The following is a 16,818-nucleotide window of genomic DNA, read 5'->3' on the forward strand; positions in this document are numbered from 1 at the left end:
GAACGTCTTTGTTAGGTTATACGTAAATTTTATTGTATACTTTTATTGAGATTGTTGGATTTCTCTAACCTATGTGTCACACTTATATATAATATAAACATTTATTTATAAAGAACAATTGATTTTGATTTTGGTGTGACAAATCGATTCAATCCAATCCAAAAATAATTTATACAATTTTGTTGATAATTAATGTTATCGTTGAAGTTATGTGTTTGCCCCACATAACATCAAAACTCCAACCCATCATGTAACACTTAATTCACTAATTTCTTTTATAAACTTAAGTTTATTGAAAATTTGAAATTAAGTTCAACTTGTCAATATTCACATTATTCATGATCCCACTAATGAGTGATTAATTTCTTTTTAAAAGAATAATAATTATTGTTAAATTCAGCTAAAATTATTACTTTTTTTAACAGACAATTGGAAAACTGTTTAGTTTAAAAACCCAATTACAAATTATTGTCAAGTTCAAGGATTCAATTATAAACATTTTTAGTTAAGGGGCATTTAAAAAATCCTCAAATAGTTTTGGGACTAACTAAATATGCATTATTTTAAGAAAATGTAGATTTATATGAAATTGTTTCAAATTCATTTTTATTGTTATTTAGGATTTTGTAGTTGTTGTAATATAATATCATCATTAAATATCTTTAACAGAATCTTCATAAAAAAATTGCAAATTGAGTATCACTAATTGTTGCCTTCAAAATGATAGTATTTGATTATTCTAACTTTGGTGAAGCTTACTCTTCCATCATTTGCTTAATGATTCCAATTTTATAATGTCAAGCTATGCTTAATCTTGCAATTATTGTTAACATGATTGATTAAGTGATCTTATACAAAAATGATTGGTTAAGTGTTGTGGTCAATGCAAATAAATAATAGCTTAAATTGGTTAGATTTCCTAAGATAACATTGCCATGTTAACATAGCCAACTTGTTCAATATAGTAATGCTTGTGTCTTTTGCTTCTATCAATAAATTCAATCACAAAACTTGTGAGCACGTAATATTTAAGAGAAAAATGTCTTGCATACCCATCCAGATCGATGAAATCTGGACGATGACAAGTCAAACTAGACTTCAATGTCGCAAATCCAACTCACGCATAGAATCTCCAAACATCATGATGAAATCCACGCATTCAAATAGCACCCTCAAAAGATTTTCTCATAAGAGGACTTCATTCTCAAGAGCAAGGTAAACATTCATTTTACCTCATTTTTCAACTCGGATCACATACTGAATTGAGCTTCAGAGTGTTTATAGACAATCAGTCTATCGGAAACCTCGAACCACCGTACTCTACTTTCCGGAAAACCTTCTAGATCACCTCGAATCATATTTCATAATTAAGTTCAATTCAAATGCCTTTTTGTTGTTTTCTTATTGCCTTTCTTAGTCAAATGACAAAGAAGACAACGACAATGTCTTATGTATCATAAACATTGGATTAGTTGAAGATGGTACGAAAAGAGTAAAAATATGGAGAATAAAATGGTGTTGTCGATGACGTGAAGGTACAACAAACCAATCCACACGACATGATAATATGTTTTTTTTTTTTTTTTTTGAGAGAACATGATAATATGTTTAAAAACTATAAGATAAGTAATATATTTATTTATGTGGCCATAGAAGTATAAGGTGAAAAATGACTTGGTCCAACTACGTGCCAAACATTAAAATTTTAAGTCTTAGTATTTGGATGCATCTAGAAATCAATTTTGAGCCTCCATGTGGAGACCATTCATGCTATATCACTACCATTTTTCATATGCTTTGACCTACACAAATTTATTCAAGGGATGAATAGAGGACAAACACTAGCTTTTTTGTTTTATTTTTTATTTCCTCTACGTGGTTTAGGGTTTCCTTCTTCTTCACTCTAGCTTTAAGAACCTTCTTAATTTGATATTGACAAATAATGCATTTTTGTTGGCCATTTATATATAGGATTATGGTTAAAAGGTGTTTTCTTTTTCAATTAATTTTCATCTTTTTCTTTTTCAATAAAACTATTGACATTGTTTTACTTATCTACTGATCAAACTCTGAATTATTAAGACCTTATTTCTCTAATATCAAAGTGTTAAGATCAAATAAAGTTTGCTCCAGTATCTATTTTGATTATTGTGTTGATATCAAACATAATTGTCTATGATAAGAACATACTTGTAAATTTTATCCAATATTTTTTTTTGAAGTGTACCTTAAATAAGGTTTATATATATTTTTAAATTAAGAAATTTATTCAATTCAACATTTTTTTTGTGTGGTGGTGATACACAATTATGTTAAAAATTATATGTTAAACTATGACTTGTTTAAAAAAGTATTGAAGGTACAACTAAAATTACATCAAAATGATTCTCTTTTTGGTTCAACATCCAAACTGAAAACTTGACCTTGTCAAAGTAATGTCATGCCAACATTCATATTTTAAAATATGAGACAGGTATATCGGTCATTTTGTACTAAAGTTAGGAGAAATTGAATATGAAAATGTCAAGTTGTCTTCATCATTCATATTTTAAAATATTTATTAAAAAATTATAAAAAAAAAAAATATATGTTTGTATAGTGTATTTTATTAATCCCACTTGACACCATTTTTCATTCATATATATCATATATGATTCACAAATTTCTAGCAGTAACATGAAAATTGAGGAATAAACTTTGCACTATAAAAGTTTCTAGCTCATACATATTAATTTCTCCTACTCAATGGAAATTCAATTTGATGAACCAAACAAGAGTTTGAGACCAAAAAAGGTCAACAAATTCAAAGGGAGAACCAAAAAGAGTGAACCAAGAGACAAGTTTGTTGGGGTGAGACAAAGACCATCAGGTAGATATGTTGCTGAGATAAAAGACACAACACAAAACATAAGAATGTGGCTTGGAACATTTGAAACAGCTGAGGAAGCAGCTAGAGCTTATGATGAAGCCGCGACACTTCTTCGTGGCTCCAACACTCGCACCAACTTCGTCACACATGTTTCTTACGATTCCCCTCTCGCTTCTCGGATTAGACATCTTCTCAACAACCGAAAAAAAGGTACCAAACAACAAGACATGAATGGTATAAGCAGTACCACTAGCCGTGCTGACACGCCTAGTGGTACTACTAGTGATGGTAGTACTAGTAGCACCACCAACTGTATTGGCACAGTTAGCGGTGCTATTAATAGTACTAGTGTCAGCGGTGTGACTAGCACTAGTACTGATATTAGTACTAGTGCTAGCGGTGTGGCTAGCACTAGTACTGATATTAGTACTAGTTCGAGCAATAACATCGTCAGCGACAAAAGTGAAAATTTGATTTCTAGAGCGACGATGATACAGAAACCAGATTTATTTGATGATGCATATAGGCCAGATATGAGCAATTTAACTAATGAATATGAGTCAAGTTCCTATAAGTCCAATGTTTCATGGGATTTTGGGCCTATTTTTGATAATTTTCCTTTTGATCAATGGTTGGATATGACAAACAATGATGGATTATTATGTGATATGGTTGATAAAGGAGTTTCAGAATTTGAAAGGATGAAAGTTGAAAGGCAAATATCAGCTTCACTTTATGCAATTAATGGTGTTCAAGAGTACATGAAAAATGTTCAGGATTGTAATGAAGCTCAATGGAATCTTTCACCCTTGTGACAAATATTTCTTTTTGTATAAATTTGGTGTATTTTCGTGCAGAGACTAACATTTTGAGTCAGATAGGATCATATAAACGACAAAGCTCTTTTCAATAGTTTTAACGTTGCTGTATTCCAAGATTGTGTGACGTCTAAATATGAGTATGCAAAATTATATTACAATCATTATCATACATGAATTAAACATGATTCTTTCACACATTAATTTGAAACAATCACAACAAAAAACACATCATACAACATTGAAATATAGATAAACAATGAATCAAATTCAATAATCTTCTACTTCTTCATCTACACCATCTTCACCAACTTCATCATAATCCTTTTCAAGAGCAGCAAGATCCTCTCTAGCTTCTGAAAATTCACCTTCTTCCATTCCTTCACTAACATACCAATGCACAAATGCTCTCTTTGCATACATAAGATCAAATTTGTGATCAATCCTAGAGAATACCTCAGAAACAGCTGTGTTGTTGCTTATCATACAAACGGCACGTCTCACCTCTGCGAGATCGCCTCCCGGTACAACTGTTGGTGGTTGGAAGTTTATGCCACACTTGAATCCAGTTGGACACCTACACAAATTTTAATTAGTCACGACACGGACACAGACGCGGACACCGGACACGACACGAACACGTCGACACCGATAAAATTTTGAGAAAATGACATAATTCAATATAATCACAATGGCGTGTCGTGTCAATGTTGGACACGACACCTGTCGGACATTGGGACACACCTTCAATCAGAAGTGTCAGTGCAACTTAGTCCGCTTATCATATAAAGTGCTTACGTATAAGTTAATTCTATAACAAAAAATAAAATAAAGTTAAATTGTTTTTATAAGCTGTTTCGGAGAGTTTAAGAAAATAAGATGAAAACAACTTATGGACATGTCGTAAGTTGGTTTCATAGGCTCTCTCATAGCGTCTCACAGGTGCTTATGTCAGTAGATAAATTCATGCAATCCAAATTGTAAATCTCATGATATTCTTTAAAGGATGTATAGTTAATTACCAGTCAACAAATTGAACTGTTCTCATTTTCTTGATATGTGAAACAGCAACATTGACATCTTTCGGAACAATATCGCCACGATACATCAAGCAACATGCCATGTACTTTCCATGTCTTGGATCACACTTAACCATCATACTCGACGGCTCAAACACAGCTCTAGTGATCTCAGGAACTGATAATTGTTCATGATAGACCTTCACAGACGATATAACAGGCGCGTAAGACGAAAGCATGAAATGGATTCGAGGATATGGTACAAGGTTAGTTTGGAATTCGGAAATATCAACGTTGATTGCACCGTCGAATCTCAATGAAGTTGTTAAAGACGAAATACTTTGCGATATTAAGCGGTTTAAGTTATTGTACGTTGGTCTTTCTATGTCTAATGATCTTCTGCAAATGTCATAGATTGCTTCATTGTCCAAAAGAACAACTACATCACTATGTTCAATGTGAGAATGGTTAGAAAGAACAGTGTTGTAAGGTTCAACAACTGCAGTAGACACCTGCATGTTCATGATAACACCACCATTAGGACATTAATTCCACTAAAGCAAGTCTCATAAGTGCTTATCATATAAGTTTTTATGTATAATATATTTCTATATGACCTGATGTCATGTATTGTTTTGGAGAACTTATGGAAATTAGTTGAAAACAGCTTATGAACATGTCATAAGGTTTTTTACTTTTTACATAAACTCTTTGAAAATGTATCACAAGTACTTATACTAATAGATAAGCTTATATAAGTTAATCCAAACACGACTTTGTTATGATATTCCTTAGCCTAACCTGAGGAGAAGGATAAATGATGAATCCTAGTTTTGACTTTTTGCCATAATCTACAGATAATCTCTCAAGAAGTAATGATCCTAAACCAGAACCAGTTCCACCACCAACAGCATTGAAAACCAAGAATCCTTGCAAGCCGGTGCAATTGTCAGCTAATTTTCGGATGCGATCGAGGCATAGTTCTTCAACTTGTTTTCCAACTGCATCATATATAGACAATCATATAATAAAGTCAAACTGTTTCTATAAAAGCTATAAGCTGTTTTCATAAACTATCCTGGATAACTTATGGAAATAAGCTGAAAACATGGACAAGTTGTTTTCAAAATCTCTCCTAAAAAGTCTCACAAGTGCTTATGTCAGTAGACAAATCAAATAAACAGTTACAAGCCATAACTGTATGAAATAATTGAAAGTAATTACACGTGTTGGTGTCATGCCGTGTCAATGTTGTACACTGAGACACCAGACACACTTTCGATCAGAAGTGTCGGTACCACACTATACCAAATTAATTTTAGCATATTGTTGAAGTTATCTAACCTGTGTAATGTCCTCTTGCAAAATTGTTGGCAGCATCTTCTTTGCCAGTAATTAACTGTTCAGGATGAAAAAGTTGTCTATAAGGACCAGATCTAATTTCATCAATTACAGTAGGCTCTAGATCAACAAATAAAGCCCTTGGAACATATTGGCCATTTCCAATTTCACTAAAGAAGGTGTTAAAAGCATCATCATGTTTTGGCACATTTGATTCATCACTGCAAAAAGATAAAAGGGACAAACTATTAGAATATTGTCGTGAAGTATCGACCAACTTTGTTAATGATTGATCTCTTCTGAGAAATATAATTGGTCACATTTAGCGAAATCTCCCTTTCCAACCACGTTTTTTCCATCCAGACGAATCAAACCTTATATCTTACGGAATTTGAGTTCAATTCCATTCAGACTTATCCATTGAAGGATTGCATCAAATGGAGAAATAAAGCACAATTGAAAATAGATTAAATGAAGCTTTCTTATTATGGTACTAGAATGATACAATGAAAGTTCATGTAATACACCAAAATATTACCGCATGCAATTGCGGAAACTAATGATGATACAATGAAAAGTTCATACAAACAAGACTTAACATGATCAATGTTGATTGTATAGAACATCAAACAAGAATTTGAAATGCAAAAAATAAAAGTACTCACCGAACAAGAGTTCGCTCGCTCTCACATTCTCCTTCGATTAATTCTTTGAAAATCTCAGATACACAATATTCGATCTATCTATTTAATGCTATAATTTGTATCTATGTTTATACATTTTGGTACAATAATAATATATCACCTAGACCACGAAAACGCGACATGTGACATATGAAATTAAAATTTCTATACATTATATTTTAAACAAATTTCTTGAAGAAAAAACTCAAGTTTCCACAATTTACATAACCTAAGATTGCAATCAATTGCACATGGAATTAATGTACATATCATATTCCTGAAACATATAACAAAATATTGTATTTAAAATAGAAAGAAAAAAAAATTAGGATATAAACCTGGGCATGGTTCCATCAGGTTGAATGCCATGTTCAAGACAATATAGCTCCCAACATGAATTACCAACCTGAATTCCAGCTTGTCCAATATGAATGCTTATTATCTCTCTCATTTTCTTTGTATTTTTGCAATTTTATTTATTATGCAAAACAATGTAAAACAATGATCATAAAAATTAATCACAAAGAGCAGGAAATTTTAGAGAAATAAAGAAAACAAAAAGAAACAATAATCTTTTATTCTCTCTCCCTTCCTCTCTTAATTAAGGTTGCAATTAACAAAAAACTTGATTATGAGAGTGCATGGTTCAAAAGCCAAAAGTAAAAGCCAAAAGTATTATTATGTTTTAATCCGTTGATTAAATACTTAAATTAATTTTTGACAAAGAAATACTTAAATTAATGAGAGGTATTAGATCAGCATTAATCTGATACGTACCTATCATTTGGAAACAACTGTTTGGTTAGTTTGTAAAGAATGAAAGGAAAAAATGTTAATGCACGTTTCTTAGTGGTATATAATACATTTAGGGTTTTAAATTGTGGACTGCATGACCTAATCCGGTCGCAATATTGCAACTATGGCGATATGCGTAATAGTTTTGGTCTTAAAAACGGACGGATAAGAGCATTACTCATGAATCATATCCGTTTTCTTAAAAAAAAATATGTGGATAAGAGCATGTCCTTACTCAGATTGGACCTCATCTTTAGATTTAGATTGGTTCATTTGAATTCGATCATTTTGTTTTCTCTCTTTTCAATATATTTTTTTTTAGGAATTCTCTCTTCTAAATTTAGTGGAGATACGTGAATAATTAAAATTAAACATTCATCTAAAAAAAATTAAAATAGTTAAAATGTACCCAAGTAATATAGTATCAAGGGTTTATTTGCCAAGCACGATAAGTTAGCTTGTCTAATGGTTTTTAGCTTATCAAATCATACGACGAAAAAGGACTTGTTTGATAACTATGATTTTTTCATAAACTTATATCTTATATTTAGTAACTTATTAATGTAGCTTATAGCTTATCATTTTTTCTTAAGTTTTACTCTTTTATCTTAATTGAAAAAAATCAATATTAATTAAACATATAGTATTTTCTATCTCATTTCATATTTTAAGTTAATTCAACTATTAACTTTAACTAACACTATAAATTCAAACTATTAACTTATCCACTATCAAGTAACTTATCAATTACTCACTATAAACTTATATTGGTAATTGAAAAAACAAAAATCACTTGTATTTATCTGCAACATCAATATATAATTTTTGGAATATAGAAAACTTTAAAGAAAAATAATAAATAATTAAAAAATAGATCACTTTTTGTGATTATTTTTTGTCTTTTTAATTTATCCAATTGTTTTTGTTTTACAACAGAACAGAACAGAACAGAGAGTGTATGAGATGGAAGGTGGAAAGGGAACAGTGAAAGGTGTGGCTCTCATCATCGGAGATAACAACGTTAGAGGTTCTCTTCACTTTGTTCAAGACCCCAATGGTTCTTTCTCTCTCTCTTCTTATATTCTTGTTTCTTTGTTGCCTCTTATGAAACATGAAATATATGTTAATTCAGCTACTGATGCATGAAATATTTATTTGTTAATCTGTTAATCATGTTAGTTTGAAATATTTATTATTATGTTTCATTGTAATTTGTAAGTAATTATTATGTTTTTGTCTCAGAATTAACTCATCCTTCCAAAACCATAAGCAATGGAGGGTGTCACTCTTTATAAACTCTTGTATGATGATATTTATTTTCAATGTGGGACTTTGGTTTTTTAAGTACACCCCCCTTATGCCAAACACTACCAAATAGATAGACTGTGAATTGGTTTTTTATATCAGCATAATTCATTCTTACCAAACCGGCTTATAACAAGGTCTCCCTCTTTAGTAACTCTTTTCAGACGTTATCTCAATGTGGGACTTTAGTTGTTTTAAATACACCCCTTTATGTCAAACATGACCGAATAGATAGACTCTGATATCATATTAGATTATATATCAGGTCTAATTCTCCTTACAAATTCAGCGTATAAACCACTTCAGTTGGCCTAGTGGTCTTGACTTGGTATCTTGGAGTGTGGTCCTCTCAAGGGTTCGATTTTCCCCATTGGCAATTTCAATCGGCTAATTTGACTTCAAAAAAAAAATATTCAGCTTGTAAGGCAAGGGATTGTCACTCTTTATAAACTCTTATCTTTTTTCAATGTGTGACTTTGGTTTTTTAAGTACACCCCGTTGCGTCAAACACTGCCAAATAGATAAACTATGAATTGGTTTTTATATTGGCCTAATTCATACATACCAAACCGACTTGTAAGGGAGTGTCACTCTTTGTGAACTCTTTTCAGACGTTATCTCAATGTGCGACTTCAGTTTCTTTCAATACACCTCGTACGCCAAGGGCTACTGAACATATAAACTTTGATATCATATTAAATTTTATATTGAATCTTATTATTTTTACAAAGCTGGCTTGTGAGGTGAGGGATTGCCACTCTTTGTAAACTATTTCTGGACGTTTCTCATTTCAATGCGGGACTTGAATGTTTTTTTTTCTTTTCAATACACCCTCTTATGCCAAGCATTACCGAATAGATACTATGTTATGATTTTATATTAGGTCTAACTCATCTTTACGAAACCAGTTTGTGTTAACTCTTTTCAGGTTTTATTTCTCTTTGGTGTGAGACTTGAGTTTTTCAAATAGTAACTATGATTGTGATTGTGCAGGGAATTATACACATGTAACTGGAAAGATAACAGGGTTGTCTCCAGGTCTTCATGGATTTCATATTCATGCTCTTGGTGACACCACCAATGGCTGCAACTCCACTGGTTGGTTTCCACTTTTCTCATTATTCAATATATATTAGCAATAATGTATCACCGATGCTTTACATTGAATACATACCAACACGACACTCACACATGTGATGTGATGAGAACCGAATATTTGAAAAGGAAAGTGATTTTCATTTACATTAATCTAATAAAACATGCAAGTGTTTCAATGCAAATTTTGGCTTTGACTTCTTTACCTCAGGTCCTCACTTCAATCCACTCAAGAAGGATCATGGAGCTCCGACCGATGATGAGCGACATGCCGGTGATTTGGGTAACATTGTTGCAGGCCCTGATGGTATTACCATCTTTCTTCTTCTTTTTTATATATTTATTTTGATATTTTAACAATGTATTAGTTGTCCCCTAGGAAATCTCCTTGAGAGTTTTCTGTTTTGCAGGAGTTGCTGAGATTTCTATCAGAGATGAAAAGGTAAAGAATTGAACTTCGTTGAATTTCATTATCTCTTTGCTTTTAGAACCTTGTCACTTGATCCGCTTATTGTTAATTAAAGTGGCACTAATGTCAATTTTACAATTGATATTTTTATTTAATAACTTAGTCAATGAAGTTTAATTAGATCCTGCGGCACTGTACTTACCAAGTGTTGTAAAATAAAGACTATTTTAAACTATCGCTATTATTCTGTGATACGCTATTCAGTACAAAGTGTTGTTAAATAATGGCACTATAGCACTGTAGTGTAGTAGAATTTGAACAAATCGTTGTTTTCCGCAATTGACAAAGCTGTACTGACTCGTTTCTCACTTTCAATATGTAGATTCCACTAAGTGGAGTTCATTCCATACTCGGGAGAGCTGTTGTTGTTCATGCCGATCCTGATGATCTTGGAAGAGGTAAGAATTTAAAATTTTGGACCAAAAATCGATGAACTTGTTTGATTAGGCTTCCTCGTTTTTCCACTTTGAAACATAGCTTCTGTTTTCCTCTATTCTTATAGTTTTCATAGAGTAACTCATTGGAGTAGTTTTTCTATGATAAAGATGTACTGAATTGAATTTGAATACATTATTTCTTGAAATGAAAAGCTTAGAGTGCAAATTACTTATATGATCCAAGTTGATAAACATTGTTCCATGAAAATACATCTTTATATTTTCCACCACTTAGCTTGGTTTCATATATTTCTTCCTTGTGCCAAATGCATACTTTTTAGTATTAACCGTTTAGTTCAAATGGTTGAGCTACGGCACTCGAAGGAGATTGAAAAGGATGTTCAGGGTTCAAACTCTGACTTCTAACATAACATATCAACAACTGGCATTTTCCTGTTAAGAAAATTGTCATTTAGGAAGTAAAGGAGCATATTTTTTGAGTAACTTTTGACTCCTCCAATGAGATTAGTTATTCACTGATATAATGACTATCCGTGTTATGCTTCAAATGATTCAACTCTTTCAGCCCTTGATATCTTTTTTGTAGTTCCCGGCCGGTTAACTCCATGAATTGAAACCCGTATATGTGCATGATGTGTTATGTAAACCTCAAACATGAGTTGATTTGTATACTACAAACCGTGTGCCTTTGTTTTTTTATCGTTTCTGCGTCAACACAATATTCGTGACAAGTAAATAGGCTACTTAGTGTCTAGAATTATCCTTTACTCAGTTAAATCTTTGAATTTATTTATGTATGATATAGTCCTTGAATAACTTCCAAATATGCATCAAGTTAGTCCTTTATAAAGACTAAATTGAGATACAAAAAAGGACCAACCTGATGCAAGTTTTATTAATCCAAGTCCCAACTTGTTAGGTAAGTTTTAGCGACTTAACTGCGTATGGAGGGTAATTCCAATGGCTGAGTTTGTTTGTGCTAAGAGACTAGAGAATAGAAATGTGCTTTTCTTCTAAGCTTCTTTGGAACTCTGAAGGTCCAGGATGGACTACTGCTCTGTTCATCACTTCCCATTGACATGTTAGTTGTGTTGCACCGACACTTCACATTGAAGATGTATCCAATGCCGGACACCAACACGTGTGATTATATTCAAGTATTCTATTTTCTCAAGTATTACCAGTGTTAATGTGTCAATGTCGTGTCCGATGTCCATGTCTGCATCGGTGCTTCGTAGCATGTTAGCCTTTATTTATAATTTAATACCGGTTAGGATAGAGGGAGAATCTAGTTAATCAACTAGAATGTATTCAGTTACTAATTAGAACAAGTTAGAGAAGCTATATAGTTAGAAGGGCATCAATAGAAAAAATAAGAATGAAAGGAATTATTCTGTTAATTTAAGAAGTTTGTATGAAAGGAAAAATCCTTTGTGAAGGTGGAATTATTGAAGGAGATGCCTCTCCTATTCTCAATCATTCAATAAAAAAATTCATTTTTATTCGTTTATTTCTATCAATTTACTACTTCCCCTCTTTGGATTCATAACAACAATTTTCAATGCTATATTTTTGTATCTTATACCAATTTTTGAGCTTTTTTTTTTATAATGGAACAGGTGGACATGAGCTGAGCAAAACTACTGGAAATGCAGGTGCAAGAGTAGCATGCGGTAATACTTCCATTATTCATATTATTGATGAATAGAAATTTCCAGTAATAAATCATAATCTACTCTAGAAGTCAAGTATACATAATTAGTTTGTAGCTTAGTATCTCTATTGTATGAATCATTTTCTTATCAAAATATTAGATTGGTATATGATCAGAAACACCGTTTGAGTTTATGTCATGATGAAAGAACCTCCTTGACTCATACCATACAACATTTCAATAATTCAGTAAGTAAATGAAGTAGGTTGACTTGGACCCTATGCAGCCTCTCAAGTCAAATTTCGGCTGTTGGATTAATATTTTATCTCGGCCTTTAGATTAATCATGGTACTGAGGTGTGGCTAGAGCCTGCAGAGGATCCAGTGTGGAAGCCGGATAATCTTAATATGAGAGGAATGGTAGCATGTCACATGATCAAGTTGAATTTTGTTTAACCAAGTTGATTTCTCTATAGCTGATGCAGCCGCTGTAGACCGTTAGCATAAGACAGAAATGTTCTATATATCTTGATCTAATGCTTCTTTCTTTATATGTTGAAGTCTGATAATTGCTAATTGCTGACCAGGTATCATTGGACTCCAGTCATCTGTTTAGGATAGTTGGACCACAAATAATAGATCTTCAAAGATGATGTATACAATGTATGTTGATTTCCCTATGAAAATTACAATCATGTTGTAACTGCATTTATAGCAATTATAATGACTAGTAAAAAAGTTCTACATTGTCAAGTTGTTCTATGCGTAATGGTTTCGGCCAAGGCAACCTTAGTTTGCCTTCCCTTGAGTAGTTTCAACATTTGATCTTATACAAATTTCAGGTCATTTATAAATAGTTTCTTTATTGTCGAAAGAATAGAAAAGTGCAACCCGGTGCACTAAAGCTCCCGCATACGCAGGGTCCGGGAAGGGGTCCCACCATTTTTGGTGTATTGTACACAGTCTTACCCTGTTTTTGACATAAGAGGCTGTTTCCAGGACTTGAACCCGTGACCTTTCAGTCACATGACAACAACTTTACCAGTTGCGCCAAGGTTAAATTTGGGTCGTAATTAAATATTGGCCGACAAGTGAGATTTGAGAAACTACAAACAAACATTCAAAAGAAACTTTTTTATCAATATAAAAGATAGATCGATCAGATGATCGAAACATGTATTTCGGTCATATTTTAACAAACGAAGAAAATAAAAGTTAATGGAAATCTAAAAGGGATTGAATGCTAGCCCATGCTTGTCTCAAGTATTCTTTCTTGACAGAAGAAACCTCCAAATCTTCCATTTGCTAGTCGAGATCAGAACAAAGTTGAACTCTAGTTTTATATGCGTCTTTGATTCTTGTAGCAAGATCATCAAAGGTAATTCGTACTAGATCAAGAGTTTTAACAATTTCGACCTTCTATGTCCTACCATGTTGAAAACTCTCCTTTGAAGAAGAAAGTCTTTCATCGACGACATGTTCTCTTTCAACAAGATTAGCACTTTTTGTTTTAACTTTTCTTCTTTTGATATGAAGACGGACAACTACATCAAGAGTGGCAACATAAGATTCATGGGTTACATCAGACATATCAACAACGACCTTGGTGGCGGTTACATCATTATGAAGGATTTTAACAATCATTTGGAGTACAATCAGCAAGCCTTTCTGATTGCACTCCAAATGATTGCTAATATCATTTATGATAATGTACCCGCCACCAAGGTTGTGATTGATATGTCTGATGAAACTCATAAATCTTATGTTGTCGCTCTTGACGTAGTGAACCGTCTTCATATCAAAAGAAGAAAACTTAGAACAGAATTTGGTAATCTTGTTAAAAGGAAACACATTGTTGATGAAAGACTTTCTTGTACAAAGGAGAGTTTTCCACATGGAAAAACAAAGAAGTTCAAAATTGTAAAAGACAATAATGTTCATAATATGAATTGTTTGCTCATAATATGAAGGATTTTAGCAATCATTTGGAGTGCAACCAACAAGCCTTCATGGTTGCACTTGCACTCCAAATTATTGCTAGCATCCTTCATGATAATGTATCTGCCACTCCAGTCTCAATCTAACATATAGTGGCAAGCACCACACCTTGGCATACCCTACAAAAGTACCGTAAGAAGCAATACATAAAATGTTTTATCTTTCACTGTGTTAGTATAAGTTTTATCTTATACCGTAAGAAGCAATACATAAAGTGTCATGATAATGTATATGCGACTGAAATACAAGACCTATACCGTCGAGTTTGAAGTTCACTGTGTTAGTATAAGTTTTATCTTTCAATCAAATATCTGTCTTTTGTGTTTGTTCTTTTGTTGTTTAAGTTAATTTTTAGGATTTCAATATGTGCAGGGTGTTGTTATGATGTCTAGCTGTTTTGGTTCCGACTTTGGTGATCAGATTGATCGCTATGTTATGATCGCAACAACAATGAGTTCGAGATCAAGGTTGAGAGACTCAATGGTTTCATCTTTCAGACGAAAAGTTTTGCTGCTCTTCGTGATTTTTATGACATAAGCCTTGGTGTGTGGTTGACTTTGGTCATAAAAATCACGCACCAAGGCTTATGTCATAAAAATCACGAAGAGCAGTTAAACCTTTCGTCATAAAGATGAAACTATTGAGTCTCTCAACCTTGATCTCGAACTCATTGTTGTTTCGATCAATCACTGTAGCATAGTGATCAATTTGATCACCAAAGTTGAAACCAAAACAGTTAGGCATCATAACAGCAATCTGTACAGATTGAAATCTTAAAAATTAACTTAAACAGCAAAAGAACAAACACAAAAGACAGATATTTGATTGAAAGATAAAACTTATACTAACATAGTCAACTTCAAACTCGACGGTATAGGTCTTGTATTTCAGTCGCAGTGAATTAATGATCTTGTCAATCTCATTTTAAGGATTCGAATGCAAAGGTGTTGTAATTTGCAAAGAAGAAAAAATATGGTCATAATCAGATGCAGTGAATAGCCAATACACGATAAAAAAATGTCATTGAAAAGGAGTAGAGCATTAGGTTACCAGTTAAACAATGGTAGGAAAGCAGAGCTTCAGCACCACGATCAGTCATGCTTGCAATTTACAACCAAGCGAAATATGGAGTTTGAAGGGTTGTAGCAAAGCAATGAGATGGCATGCGCGCATATATATAGTTAAAAGTAACATTTGTGAATTTATTCATGGGAATTGTGAAAGATAGTTGACCTTAATTTTGCATGGAAAGCTGAAAGGAAAAGGTTGGAAAATGTGGGTGAGTGTGAATATCAATTAATGACACATTTGTTATTGAAAAGCAATGATGTGGAAATTTGCTAGAGGGAAACTTAAAATTTGGAATTAAAATTAGGGGTACAAATCAGCACAGATTTAATGCGATGGAAGGAAGGGAAATGTTTAGGTTAGGATTAAGGTTAAATTAGGGTCAACTGTAAGTTGACAGGTTAAGCTTTATAAACAAGAGAAGAGATGTGTTATAGATAAAATAAAGGTACTTTTAATATAAATAATTTAAGTATTATATTTAATTTTTTTAAGAAAAACAGAGTTTTTTTTGTTGTTGTTGGGATGTGTACCTTTATAATCTATATTTCACAGTTGCTAGATATATTTGAAGGTGGTTTTCTCCCTTTCAATCCTCACTCCATTAGAAGACTGTTGATCTGCTACAGTACAAATTGGTCAAGGTTAAAAATAGATGATGTGGTGAATGAAAGATTGGATATAGGGAAGAATAAATAGTGGATGGATCTTCATAGTATGTGTATGTAGATGAATTTATAGATCTATTCTTTGAAGATGTTGTATGAGTTATTATTGAAATAAAAGCCTTGATGAGTTACAAGAACAATGAAGTATATTGATGGATCCATTGAATTGAGGGATAAGTTGGAGTTGAAATTGGGAAACGTATATGAAATAACAGTACATGGGCAAGTGAAAATATAGTTGTTACGTAAAAGAAGTAATGGAAGCAAAACAGAAGAAATATGTTTTGGAAGGTTGCAACTCATGGCACAAATAGTATTATGTGACGTACAAAGCGATGAGTTGTCATCAAAGAATTACGGAGTTTATAATATAGATCAAATGTGTTTTAAGGTTCTTTAAATTTAATGTTTGTACCTGATTAGTTTTTAGTTTAAAATTGGTCATTTATGTCAATAAAAATGAGCAACTAACTCTTTAAACATAAAATATATGCAAGATTACCCTATTTCCATCTAACTCAATTAAAAGTGCTTATAAATGTTTAATCTAACTCAATTAAAAGTGCTTATGAATGTTTATTATTGGTTCAAATTCAAGCTCTCAAAACTAGGGTTCTATTATTCAATCAAGGTTAAAAA

General features: G+C 32.5%; 3 protein-coding genes across 3 annotated transcripts; 2 read left to right on the forward strand and 1 right to left on the reverse strand.

The window, feature by feature from the left end:
- Positions 1 to 2,676: 2,676 nt before the first annotated feature.
- On the forward strand, positions 2,677 to 3,870 carry LOC146913679 (ethylene-responsive transcription factor ERN2). The gene has a single exon (XM_085716915.1). The coding sequence runs from the start codon at positions 2,746 to 2,748 to the stop codon at positions 3,682 to 3,684; it is 939 nt and encodes a 312-aa protein (XP_085573041.1). The 5' UTR covers positions 2,677 to 2,745; the 3' UTR covers positions 3,685 to 3,870.
- Positions 3,829 to 7,341, reverse strand: LOC146913680 (tubulin alpha-3 chain-like). Its single transcript, XM_085716914.1, has 5 exons — positions 7,069 to 7,341; positions 6,051 to 6,268; positions 5,508 to 5,707; positions 4,710 to 5,218; positions 3,829 to 4,264 (listed from the first exon to the last, which is right to left on the reverse strand). The coding sequence occupies exons 1-5, from the start codon at positions 7,179 to 7,181 to the stop codon at positions 3,958 to 3,960; spliced, it is 1,347 nt and encodes a 448-aa protein (XP_085573040.1). The 5' UTR covers positions 7,182 to 7,341; the 3' UTR covers positions 3,829 to 3,957.
- Positions 7,342 to 8,414: 1,073 nt separating this feature from the next.
- On the forward strand, positions 8,415 to 13,198 carry CSD3 (copper/zinc superoxide dismutase 3). Its single transcript, XM_085716917.1, has 7 exons — positions 8,415 to 8,582; positions 9,824 to 9,928; positions 10,137 to 10,232; positions 10,336 to 10,367; positions 10,717 to 10,792; positions 12,412 to 12,465; positions 13,033 to 13,198. The coding sequence occupies exons 1-7, from the start codon at positions 8,489 to 8,491 to the stop codon at positions 13,059 to 13,061; spliced, it is 486 nt and encodes a 161-aa protein (XP_085573043.1). The 5' UTR covers positions 8,415 to 8,488; the 3' UTR covers positions 13,062 to 13,198.
- Positions 13,199 to 16,818: the final 3,620 nt, after the last annotated feature.

The sequence above is a fragment of the Medicago sativa genome, chromosome 6 (assembly GCF_051527215.1).
Source record: "Medicago sativa cultivar Bolivia chromosome 6, Bolivia_mono, whole genome shotgun sequence".
Taxonomy (NCBI): domain Eukaryota; kingdom Viridiplantae; phylum Streptophyta; class Magnoliopsida; order Fabales; family Fabaceae; genus Medicago; species Medicago sativa.

Excerpts from the sequence above, each read along its gene's own strand:
- CSD3 (XM_085716917.1), top strand. The coding sequence starts at position 8,489 with ATGGAAGGTGGAAAGGGAACAGTGAAAGGTGTGGCTCTCATCATCGGA. Across the intron at positions 8,583-9,823 it reads CTTTGTTCAAGACCCCAATG|GGAATTATACACATGTAACT; the intron begins GTTCTTTCTCTC and ends GTGATTGTGCAG. Across the intron at positions 9,929-10,136 it reads CAATGGCTGCAACTCCACTG|GTCCTCACTTCAATCCACTC; the intron begins GTTGGTTTCCAC and ends TCTTTACCTCAG.
- LOC146913680 (XM_085716914.1), bottom strand. The coding sequence starts at position 7,181 with ATGAGAGAGATAATAAGCATTCATATTGGACAAGCTGGAATTCAGGTT. Across the intron at positions 6,269-7,068 it reads CCTGATGGAACCATGCCCAG|TGATGAATCAAATGTGCCAA; the intron begins GTTTATATCCTA and ends ATCTTTTTGCAG. Across the intron at positions 4,265-4,709 it reads ACAGTTCAATTTGTTGACTG|GTGTCCAACTGGATTCAAGT; the intron begins GTAATTAACTAT and ends AAATTTGTGTAG.
- LOC146913679 (XM_085716915.1), top strand. The coding sequence starts at position 2,746 with ATGGAAATTCAATTTGATGAACCAAACAAGAGTTTGAGACCAAAAAAG.